The 12,783-nt window shown below is 40.2% G+C and overlaps 1 protein-coding gene across 1 annotated transcript; it reads right to left on the bottom strand.

The window, feature by feature from the left end:
- Window positions 1-737: 737 nt before the first annotated feature.
- Window positions 738-5,990, bottom strand: MYL12B (myosin light chain 12B). Its single transcript, XM_021525232.3, has 4 exons — window positions 5,897-5,990; window positions 5,434-5,632; window positions 5,110-5,271; window positions 738-1,554 (listed from the first exon to the last, which is right to left on the bottom strand). The coding sequence occupies exons 2-4, from the start codon at window positions 5,615-5,617 to the stop codon at window positions 1,382-1,384; spliced, it is 519 nt and encodes a 172-aa protein (XP_021380907.1). The 5' UTR covers window positions 5,618-5,632; window positions 5,897-5,990; the 3' UTR covers window positions 738-1,381.
- Between the last annotated feature and the right edge of the window lie 6,793 nt (window positions 5,991-12,783).

Raw genomic sequence — 12,783 nt, 5'->3', positions numbered from 1 at the left:
CCCTGGCACTCGCGCAGAGCAGGAGCTTCAGAGCTTTCATCACTGTCTTCTGGTGACATATCTTAAAAGTTCAGTTTGCACCAGGAGCCTACCAAGAAACAGCGAAATCCTCTCAGCCAAATGATTTTTCTTACTTTTATAATGTAAATTCTGAAGGGATTAACAATATAATTCCTAGAAGTGTCAGAAGCAGCTCTGATCATCCCTTCTCTCAAGACACAAAAAACACAGGACCACAAGCCACAATTATGGCAAAACTGCTTCAGAACACTAGCAAATCTGCCATTCCTTCCACACCACAAAAACTATAGAGGATACAACTATGAGAAATGGAACAAAAGGGAATGTCTCAAGTCTCACACTTCCAAAACACCACTCACAGCAGGAGGTCTTAAAAATATAGTGTATATTGTTTCATTTAAAAACCAATAATAATATTTTCAGACAGAAAACGAAAAGGACAGAGACAGCACACCTTCCTTCTTAATCCAGCCCTCTTCCTACTGTGCTTTGAAAAAAACAGAAAGATAAAAGAAAGAAGTAAATGGTTGCAATGAAACGTCATTAATCTTACTAGATCTGGTAAGAATCAAGCAACTCTACCCATATATGATATCATGTTTTGAAAAAGACACTAGGATTTACATTTTAAATTTTTTTAAAGTGGTATTAATATAGTACTCAGTCTCGAGAAAAGGAGACACTGAAGTGGTAAAATACATGCTCAACTACATCCATAAGATTTAAAATGTTTAATGTGCAATTCTCTGACAGAAATGATTAATTTACAATACACTAAAATTTGAAGGATGGGAATTTCTTCTTCATCTGTATGCTCACAGTAGCAGGTGAAATACTCAGTTGCTGAAGTACAAACATCAGTATGCTTAAGTGACTTATGCATCATTTTTAAGGCAAAAATAGGCAACAATATGACTGCATACAGTTCCAAAAATATTTACAGATATCACTGAAAAACATTATACTTCTAGCATGAAAATTTTAATTATGCACTTAAGTAGACAGTGATTTATTTGAAACATTATCAATAAAAATGTAAAATTAATCTAGCTAGGATGAACAGCACTGAATTTTTACCCGGGCCTCCACACTCTCTGATCTTTGCCCTTCAACCTCTATCACTGCAAGCTGTTCTCTCTTGCCCTGCCACTTTCCAGTCTTATTACAAAGGTGCAGGTGTGCCTGAGCAGCCTTACGATTCACCGAGGAAGAAGCTGCAGTGCTAAAAATGTATGCAAATAGTGGTCCCAGAAAACTAGAAAATAAAAAAAGGAAAAAACAGATCCTGAGAAATAAAATTAGTGAGAAGGAAAAAAAATTTAAAATGAAAGGTGCTATATGCATGTATCCAGGGACTTGCTCAGTCATCCTTGTCTTTTGCTCCATGTTTCAGGATGCGTGTGAATTCGATGTAGTTGAAATTGCCCTTTTTGTCGATGGGGGCCTCTCTGTACAGCTCATCCACCTCTTCATCCGTGAACCTGTCTCCCATCGTGGTCAGCAGCTCCCGCAGGTAGTCTTCTTGGATGAACCCTGGAATGAGACATGCAGAGAGAAATGCAAAAGGGAGGCCGAGCCTCTCGGCTGGATCTCCAAAAGCAGGAACACAGACATGCACTTGGACAGGCAATTAACCACTGCAGCACATCATATATTACATTTGCATTTGCACAGAGCCCCAACAAATCTCCTTAACTGAATTCTAAGGAAATTCCTTGAGTGCAAAGGGAAAGGAAGTTTAACACATTTCATACACGTTTTTGAAGACAGGGCCTGACCTGCTGTAGTATAATAACACTTATTTCCATCTACTGATCTTCAACGGCTCAAAGTGGAAAAACAAGTTCCTGTGACTGTTAGTCTTCATTATACAAGCAGTTCTCTTAAATGAACTATATTTTTCTTGCCTTAATTAGATATATTTGAACATCCTCTATAAACTAGTTTCCCCTGGGGACTAAATAACCACTCTGGCTCTTCAGTGCTGCACAACACTGTTGCTGGAGGCAGTTTATGTGCATACAGTGAAGTCCTGGCAAGCGTCCAGGGAAGTAGTTTATAACAGAAGAGACTTTCAGACAGGACTGAGCAAGTTAGCTCAGGACGCAGGAAGAATGTTTATGGTGGAGAGCTAAAGGTGGAGAACACAGTAAAAAAAAAAGAGAATAGGATGTATTATTTATTATATGCTAAAAAGAGCAGAAGATTTTCGAGGAAGTTAACAAAGATATAAAAAGGAGCAGTTTCTAGGTATCTTCTGCTAATTCTATTTCAAGAGATGGGCAAAACCACCAGTTGCCAAGTAATGCCAGGAAAATTTAGAGATGAAGAAAGAACCATGCATAACAAAGGGAAGACAGTAGAATGCAGAAACTGCTAAATGCTGATATACGACCAGACATATCTGGAAATCATATGTAGACACCCACATCAGCTAATGTAGATTCAATTAGAATGTGATAAAAAAAGTGCTGCTTTGAAAGAGAGATGCATAAGTTAAGCAGAGTTCATTAGAGAGACAAAAACAAACAGGGAATCAGGGGACCAAGAAGCAGTCAATGAGCATGACAAATTAGCATGGGGGTGGTATCTGCTGGGGAAAGGGAAAAACGTGTTTTAACAGATGCTAATGAAAACAGCACCATATTGCAGTGTAGACCAGCCCTTGGATACTGACTGCAAATGAAGAAGGCTAGCAGCAATCTTCTACTTCAAAAACAGGGAGACTTTTCAGTTAGCAAGGCCCATCCTAAGCAGGTCAAACCTTGGAGTTCTGTCTTTGAAGATGGGCATAAAGAAGAGGGGAAAGGCAGCTAAACAGATGAGACTCTTTCTGCTGTCCTACAGAGACCAAGCAGTGATGAGAGATGACATAAGGATTAGTATTCAAAGAATGCAAGGCCTTTGGTGCTGCAAGTTGAGCCTCAAGGACTTAATTGCTCCTGTCTGAATAGGTAGTTGTTTAAACACCAAACTGCAGCTGCCAGACCAGGAATAAGCCACAAGTTTTATCAGCAACAAATTGTAAAGCAAACAGGGCTTCTGTCCCTCCCACGCAGCTTCAGTATAGATGGGGGAGTAACAAATAAATGAAACAAAACTTAACATTCAGCCTGTTGCAAGCAGCACACAGCAGATGACAATGCAGGATCAAAGACCAGATAAAAACACTCAAAAGGCAGACAGATCTAACTTTTATACCAATTCCATAGCACTACACATGACAGTAATGCTGAACCAACATATCCAACTAGGCTGGCTATCTAGGTATGACTATCTTATCCTCATCTGTAGGATCTGATTTGTATTACTCCCTTTCAAAAGACCTAGACTGATGTAGAGCTAGAAAATCAGGCCCATAATAAACACACATGTGGAGATGATGAAATGAAAAAAAAAAATATTAAAAGAGTTTGATATGGCTGGAAATGCTCTTGTACATTTTTAAAAGGAACAAACTGACCAGAAGCCAAATAAGAGAATACAATTAATAAAGGATGAACATGAGATGGGTTCTACAAATACGTCACATGCTATTTTGAAGACTTCATTTTGACTATTATGAATCAAGACTCAATAAAACAGCGCAACTATCTCACATTTCCTGGTTAAAATCTGAGGCTGGCATAAGATACAAAACAGACTGTAGAGCAAACCAGTATCCTCAACTCATGGTAGGACTAGACTAAAACATTTACCACACGGAACTGAGAGATATTAAAATCAATCTTATCAGTATATGTGTGCCCAAACTAATAACTTATTGGTTACATAGACACAGAAGTTTCTGTTCCAAAGAACTGGTAGCAACAACCATTTTCTTTATATTGTAATTCACAGGCTCTTGTTTTGCTGCACACAAAAAACACTGTGTAGCACAGTGAGTCAGACTACCTGTGGAGAAAAAATAATTAACCTACTAACAAACTTCCTTCTCTAGGAAATGATAAAGAGATTTCCCTTGAGAGGGAGGAAGTCGACTGACATTTGAAAAGGCCTTACCAACAGAAAGCCTGTTTACTTACACCTCAGCAGGAAGGCAATGCACTTTGAAAAAGCAAAAGGTGCTAAAAATACACAGACTGAAAACAGCTGTTGAAACGGAAGGATATCCTTCAAAAGGTGCAGTGCGTATATCGACTGGTTAGGTTAAAATATTTTGGTGGACAGTTGTGAGGAAAAGTGTAGATGCAGTGTCATCGCTAGTACAGAGGCTACATAATTTCAATGTGAGATAGTAAGACGAGTTCACAACATATCGAAGCACTGATACTCTGTACTTCCACAGAATTGCCTTGTGGATTCATGTCTGGTTACTACACACTTTTCAGGAATCTTAGCCTAGGTGAATAAATACATAAAAGCATAAACTCTAACCTCAATATTACAGACACAACCTTGGAAGTCTGATATAGTAAAACTGAGTTCTGTGTTTTACTCTTTCCCTTCATCTTGCTTTTCAAGTCAGTCCAATCTGTCATTTCTGCCTTCTACACCTCACCTGGTTTTTATCTTTAGACCACTAAGACTACAGTCCTTCCTGCAATCTGAAAGCAAACTGAGCTGCAGGTGAGGGCATGATATTTGTCCTCAGAGCCATAAAGAATGCTCAGCCAGAGAGCATTTGTAAGACTTTATGAAGTCTGGATAGTGTGTCTTGAAATATTAAACACATTTAGAATTTAGATGCATCCCACACCTTCTGCAGAGGGGGGACAAACTCAGTTGTATGATAGATTTTCTATCATTACCTTTTAACGCCATAAAAAATCACACACTACTGATTTGAGTTCCTCATCTTAGAGCAAATACATCTTGTTTTACACTCTGGGGAAAATACACACTGTCCAAATAAAGGTCTCTTCTTCAAAGCCTCACAGAAGAACAGTCCTACTAGTCCTCAGTACTGAACAGCCAGACAGACTTTACTCTGATGCAGTAATTTAGCAGAATATGCCATTTAGGATTACCATCTCACATTTGATTTATAAAGGTGCAAAAATCAGCATATTGTTTAAAAACCCAAATAACAAACCAAATAAAAACCCAGCCATACCCCTGCCAAGCAGCCAAATTGCACCCACGTACCTGTTGCTTCTTCATCAAAGCAAGCAAAAGCATTCCTGATTACATCCTCCGGGTCGGTGCCATTTAACTTCTCACCAAACATGGTGAGGAACATGGTGAAGTTGATGGGGCCAGGAGCCTCATTCATCATGGCATCCAGGTATTCATCTGTTGGGTTCTTTCCTACAAATAAAGGGATTCATCCTTGGTTCAGCTTTCAAACTGAAAAAGTAATTTCAGTAGTGTTAATACAAACTGAGACACCTCTCATATTCCAAACTCAGTATTTTGATGTTTGCAGCACAAATTTGCCTGGCAAGCATGAACAGAAAAAAGGGACATTACCAAGGGAGGCGAGCATGTCGTGCAAGTCCTCTTTGTCAATGAAGCCATCCCTGTTCTGGTCGATCATGTTGAAGGCCTCCTTGAATTCCTGGATCTGCGACTGATCGAACATCGCAAATACATTGGAAGTGGCGCGCTGAGGGCGCTTCTTGGTGGTCTTCGTCTTTGCCTTTTTGCTAGACATGGTGGTTGTTGGACACTAGGGAGAGAAGGAAATACAGTAAATGCAGTAAGATCAGAGCTAGGATTTTAAAAAGGAGAAAGTTTTACGGTTTAATGTTACAGCGCGCCTCTAACGCACTCGTATTTCCTCTCATAAGAACGTATTTCCCTATTATTTTCAAGAAGGGAAAAAGAGAAGCAGAAAATACGGATAAAGAAAAGACAGACTAATAAACCGGAAGAAGAGTCATTTTTAGAAGACGCAAAGAAACTTAAATTTTAGTCGTGGAAGGGCGCTCACCCCAGCGGCGCTGCGGGGACCCGGCACGGAGCGGACGCGGAAGGGAGGAAGCGGCGCGGGCGGACGCTCCAGCGCTTCCCGGAGAAACCATCGCCCTGCCGGGCCGCGGGTGGGGACGGGCGCCGGGAGAGGCTGCGGGAGGGCAGCGAGACGGCAGCCGGGGGTTTCTCTTAGGGATCGCAGCCTGTCCCGGCTTCCCTGGGCGGCGGCGGGCTCGGCACGGCCCCGCGGCCGCTTCCCTGCGCCCCCCGCCCCGGCCGCGTTGGAGCATCCCGAGGGAAGCGCCGGCCGCCGGCGCTGGGTCCCGGCGCCGCCTGCAGGGCAGGGATGGAGGCAGCCCGTGCGGACGGAGCCGGGGGCGCTGCTGCGGGCAGCGGGGGCTGCCCGTGGGGTTGTTCTTTCGTTTGCACAAAGCCTGCGCACGCTGAAGGGGGAGCGTCCTTCCGTGCTCCTGCAGCCGGCGCCCGCGGCGTGCCCGGGTCCGCGCGGTGCTGCCACATCGGGGCTGAGGCGAAGGGAGCTCCTCGTCGGGGGACGTCCTGCCCGGATCAGCAGGTGTGAGGTGTTATCCGTACCTTCGCGAGGTGTTATCCTTACCTCCGGGCTTCCACGTGCTTCGCTCGAGGGAGCAGAAGAATTCCAGGTTGCATCTTAAAGTCTTCTAAGTGGGTGCTCCCGCAGGAGCGAGCCCTAATGCCTCTCGCAGCCATAGATTGTAAGGACATTTGGAGGATTTATTTTTGCATATGTTTTCTTAATGAAAAAGGATGACACGTATTTTCCATTCATCATTTGATGCAGGATCTCAAATAAATTGAGGTACAAAGTGTTTTTAATGTAGGGGGATGGTGTCTGAAATCGCTTCAGAAGCAGTTCGCTTTTAGCCCACTTTTACATCTTTAAAATTTTCCAAAGGGAATGCTTATTCCCATGTTGCTTGCTGAAGTCCCACATAAATGGCTTGGGCATCAAGAAAACTGTTGTTTAGGGCACAGGAAGGTGCTGAAGTAGTCAGATGGGAAAGCTGCACTGCCAGATCATCATTCTTTGAATCCCCCTCCTCCCTGCTGAGGGCTTTGTTGGTCTGCAGGCTGTGGCTTGGAAAACAGGAACTCTTAAGGGAAAAGGCATTGGCCACGCATTGGAGTAAGCTGCCCAAGGAAGGTGATGGAGTCACCATCTCTGGAAGTGTTCAAGAAGTGTCATCACATTCAAGGAGTGTTCTCCTTGAGGATTCTGGTGGTGCTGGGTTGATGGTTGGACTAGATGATCTTAAAGGTCTCTTCCAACCTCAATCATTCAGTGAAAGAAAAAAATAGACATACAACCTTTTTCTGAAATTGTCAATTATATCTATAAATGTAAATGAACTACATTTAGCCACTGGAGCTACTGAAATTAACATGTAATCTAATATGTAGTCTAGAAATTGCAGTCTCAGATTTGAAGGGAGACATTTTAGTTGCCCAGAGGCCCAACTTTCTTTCCCTCACTCCTCTCAAATCAGAAGTTATTTCATGAGGGCTGAGAATTTGGCCTAATTAATTTATAATACTTCCCCGATTAATTTTAATATCACTCTTCTAAAGTTTGTCTCAAAGTGCAGTAGAAACTAAGACTAAACTTTGCTAAATTGAAAGCCTATTAATGGAAAAAGTTTTGGGTAAAAAATTCTTCTGCTCATTAGACGTAGCACATAGTTTCAAGATAATTACATGCAAATATGAGTGGGCAGAAAAGCGGTAGAACTATTAAAATGTTAAGAGAGTTAATAAAATACTTCATTATGATATTGAAGAACTGAACTGTGTGTTGAAATTTAATTATCAAAAGCTATCTGATCTCTTAATTTAAACTTCTTTCATCAGTTACTTTAAATTGAACCACTACTGCAAACATGCCACTCTGTCTTGTATTGTTTTTCATGCTATTAAAAGGGTGTTACATGATGCCTGTCACTGTGTATGCTGTTCTCAGTGTTTAACTTCTGCAGATGTGGGGATAAGTGCACTAATATTATTTGCCCAGTATGAGATCAGTTCTTAACAACAAAATTGCATGTCAGTGTGTGCCTCTTAAAGCTTTTGTCTTCAATTTGTTACATCATGGTGGAATGAGAAGCAGTTCCTACAGGCAGACCATTTTCTGTTTGATGTAAACCTAAGTAATGCTTTTAGAAATTGTTCAATTTTACTTGATTACAGCACTCATCATAGCAATAAAGAAATTTAAAGGGAAAATATTTGTTTTGTCTTTTTTAATATTTGGAGGATATTTTTTTTAATTTGTTGACAAAAATGTTGAAAAGGGAAAAAACTGTCTTTTTTCATGAGTGTGGTGCTTCCTGAGGGCTGTGCATCAAACTTTCAGAACAGAAATGATCCTTTCTGGAAAGATGGTTTAAAAAATTTCTGAGCTCTTAACTCTTTAATTTTTCTTCTTTGTACTTACTTCTTTCCTTCATTATTCCCTTCTCTCTAATTTATGTCAGTCTTGTTTAAGAAAGAAACACTTTAACCAAAATGAGTTAATTGTGTCTATCCTTTTTGTCTAAAATACTCTGATTTGGTGCCATTGAAATGCTTATTCTCTTTGAATTGTCAAAAAACCTTAAAAATTATCTGTTTCATACTTAGGTTTTAAGGCTACTATAGACAGTGAGCAATTTACAGTAAACCTTTTCCCTCCTTTCATTTAGTTCTTTCTATTAACAGTTGAACTTAGAGGTATTTTCCAGCTTTTAACAATTCACTGATTCTGTTTCCCCACCTTTGCTGAGTTACAGTGACAGTGCAAATATTTGTCATTAACTTGGTTGCATAATGAAGCAGAATCAGTTTGTGTCTTCTGGTGTTTCTTTATTAATCTAATGAATGTTGCAGGAATGGCTGCAACTGGCTCACTGTAAAAGTCTGCCTAGACCAGTGCACCCCAGCTGCAAAGAGATGTGGATTTTGGATGTGGAAGGCAGGGAGCAAAGTCTTGGCAAAAAATTCTTGAGACTGGGGCTGGGGAAGCCTAGCAGTTGCTTTCTCCATTTCTAGGCTGGAGCACCACTGGTATGAATCTACTGAATTCTTGGATGCCCTCAAGAAATAATACCTGCTATGAGGTCTTCCTTACCAGGTCACTGGAGAGTTTTATAGTTTTGGATTTTTTTACCCAAAACTTGGAATCTTTTTTTTTTTTTTTTTTTTGGGCAGGGGGATGGAATCTATACTTGTGGGATTTTTGAGAATAGAGAGCATATGGGATGTTTTTAGCCTGTTCTTTAGGGGAGGGCATCAGCAGTGGCCATATGCAAGTACTTAGAGAAGAATAAGAATCAAGGTAGCCTACAATATCTTCCCAGAATGCTCTCCCAATATCTACTATTTTTAGTTCATGGAGGGATAAGCTCTCCTGAGCCAGACGTGATATTTAGTAACCCACCATGAGCTTCTTTCATGAACTTGCCTAATACGTAATCCCTGATGTGATATAAATTTAGCATCCACAATATGCCTTAGTGGTGTTTTTGGAACACTTTGCAAGGTTGCTATTTGTTGCATGAAAAACTGCACCTTAGTGACCTTGACCATACCTATTGCAATGTTTGTTCCATGCTCTAGACTTTGTATTGGAAGAACTACTAAGGCTGAATTGTATGTCCACTTCTTTTGTGTTACTTTTGCTTCTAGAAAGTTCTTGTGCTCTTGTCTCAGTTGTAGCAGAGTCCCACGTAGTTTTTCTTGTACAGAAATCAATTCCATACCCTTGGTCATCACAGAAATAAGACTGAGGTTGTGCATAAGAAACAAAAGGGTCTGAAAAGACAGACTAGAAGAAAAAGCAGATATTTGATTTCCACATTAAGAATTAAAACTGTTTGAAAGTTGAGATGAAGATTTTTTTGTTAGGAGATCTTTTCCTGAGCATATTATCACTGTTCAACAAATGTTAATTATGCAGGTTAAGTATTGACAGCAGAGTCAAAATTAAACATATCCATCTAAGTTTTAGGTCTAAACAATCATTTAACAAAAGCATTTTGTCTGTAAGTTTCTTCACCTGGTATTTTGGCTCATCCCTCTGCCTTTCCATCCCTTCATCCCTGATTCCAGCTAGTGTCTGTTGCCTCTCTCTAGCTATACTAAGTGCAGTGCAGTATCAGTCAGAGTGACAGTCACTTTTTTTGAGATGCTGAAAGCATCACAAAGTTTTCTGGAATTTTTCCAAAAATAACTCCAGCGCTGTGATCCAAGGGGAAAACATTTGAGGAGTCATGAGTTAAAGAAAGGATTCCAAAATGTGTCTTCACTTGATTCTCTTGGAGGGCCTCAGACTGCAGGTTATTCCCTGTTTTCAATCAATGGTCTCATGAATAAACATGGTTACTGCTTTCCTAGGTGGTCTCTGCCACATGGTAGATGCTGAAGCATGAAAAATAAAGGCTCTCAGAGAATGTAGTGGAGCCTATAGAAGAAACACATATTCTTTCTCCATGCTGAAAATTAAAAATAGCAGTTTTGACTTCCTAGTAACTTCCAGTGTACAGGGCTGAGGAAGAGGCAAGAACATGAGTTCTCTAGAGCATTGTATGACAAGGATACAGCAGCTCAAAGGATAAAGCAGAGATATTTAATGGAATGTAAATAAAATGCAGTCAGTCTATGAAATGTTGTAAACAGGAGAAAACAAACTTCTATGTGTTTATTTGAAGCTGCATCTCAGTGATTATATGAATGAGCACTGACATGTGTTTGACAGAGTATTGAGGGGTTTTACCCAGCAGACATGGTACTCCTTGCATTCCCAGATCCCAAGTCCTTTATACCTAAACAACACAAGTTAAAAAATGCAACTAAATGTTGAAAAGTACATCTTTGACTGTTGGGCTGTTGATTTCTGCTGGGTTTTTGTTCCCTGTTCTCTATGATCAAAGTCACTGTTCTGCCTCTTATGCTATATGTCTGTCCTTTTTAATCCTAGCTGGTAAGTTGCAACAATTCTAGCCAAGTCTTTGCAGGGTTTTCAGCTCTTCTTGCATGAGTTTTAATCAGGAGTGTTGCCAGACACTGTGATTCTGTAAAGTGGAGAACTGAAATGTAAAAATCAGCATTGGTAGGTATTCTTACAAAGGAGAGCTGAAGGCCTCCAGTCTTTAAAACAAATGTAATTAATTCTGCTAAACCTAAGGATGTGCATATCTGCTCTCTCCTTGTGTGTTAGAGTTTGTATCTGTCTGACAATGTGTATGTACAAATATGGAAGAAAATTAAATGTGCTCAATGCTTGGCCATAGGTCTAAAATAGTCTTTTAAAACATACTCAGGAAGTGAGAAGCAGCATATTTAGTCAGGTGTTTCACATGAGAAGTAAGCTGTTATCAGTTGTCTTATCAGGTGATGCCTGTGCAAGTTTTGTTGGCTGGTGGAGCAATTTCAAAATCAACATATTTCTTATGGGGTGGGAATATCTTGCCATTGCCTTTTGTGTTAGAGACGGTTAGCTCACAATTGAGGAAGAACTCAAAAGAGGGAAAAACCCCAGTGCCTGTTAGATACAAGGCTAAGTCAAGGTTCAAGTAACTAATGTCTGATGTCAGCTCAATTTTAGCATATACTAAGACAAGTCTTACAGGCCTCAATTTACACCCACTTACTTGAATATGCTTGGCACAGGCTGGGAATTATTGCAAAATTCTGTCTTTTAACTCTCAAGGACTATTCATAGTTAAATAACAAACCAAAGCCTATTTCAATATTTTTTAGTGAGGTTGTATGAAGTGATGTATTCAGTGATATCCTAAAATAGTCAAAGTGAGGATTAAAAATTAAATAAACCTTGCAAAACAAAGCAATTTACAAGAACAGTAAAATGACTAATACAGGTGCCTAAACAAGAAGATAGTGGCAGCAGCAAAGTTAGTCTCAACCTGCCTAAAGCTGTAGTATTTGTTACTTTTAAGCTTTATCAAAGTGCAGTGCTGCTTTACTGGGGGACCGAATCACAGCTGGATTCTGCATGCAGAAGAGTCTGCATGCAGCAAAGAGCTGGGGTTTTCCAGGAGGCCAGTTTGATTTCCCACTCTCCTGTTAAGTGGGTTCTGCTGAGAAGCGTGTAAACATCTTCGCTCAGATTTATTACATTGATACAAACTGCCTGACCCCTTTAAGTCCCATGATGCAGGGCCTATTAGGTATGGCCTCTAGGGAATATCACACTTCTGATCTGAAAACATTCCTTGGCACTGTTTTTACCTATGGGCTGCAGAGAAAAGTAGAAAAAGGAGCCATGTGCTTCCACCTTTTTTTTTTTTTTTAAGATGGGAAGTTTTCTATTTGGTATATCAAAAGTTTGGGAAAACGGTGATTTCTGTGGAGTTGCTGCGCAGAGCACAAAAAAAACCCAAAACAACCAAGAGCTGTGTGGAGGGTTCCCCCCGTTCCCACCCCCCAGTATTATTTCATTATTTAAATTTAAGCTGCATTTTAAGATGCATTTACTGAGTTCTTTTCCCCTTTGTGTTGTTCGTAGTTTCTGCAATACCATTTCTGAGTTATTGCAATCCTAAATCATTTTTTCAAAGGAGAAAGTTATCTAAAAATGACAGTAGGGTTCTGAAAAAATGAAATAAGAAGCCAAAATAGGAGCATGGGTGCATAAGCAATACCAAGGGAGGATTAACTGCTGATATCTAAAACGTTCCTGACTGTACTTTGTTACTCACCCGTTCTTTGGATTTACATTGTAGGAATATCTTTGCTTTTGTTGTTTGAAATTCCCCAGGAATAGTAGGTTAGTAACACTCCAGACTGGAAAAGGCCATGAGAAATATGTGATGACAAGATTTCAGCTATTTTCCAGCTTTTGGATCGAATGCAGGTGTCAGGACACAAAGGCAT

Source organism: Lonchura striata, chromosome 1 (genome assembly GCF_046129695.1).
Source record: "Lonchura striata isolate bLonStr1 chromosome 1, bLonStr1.mat, whole genome shotgun sequence".
NCBI lineage: Eukaryota > Metazoa > Chordata > Aves > Passeriformes > Estrildidae > Lonchura > Lonchura striata.
The sequence above is the reverse complement of the archived record's forward strand: the minus strand, read 5'-3'. Positions and strand labels throughout refer to the sequence as shown.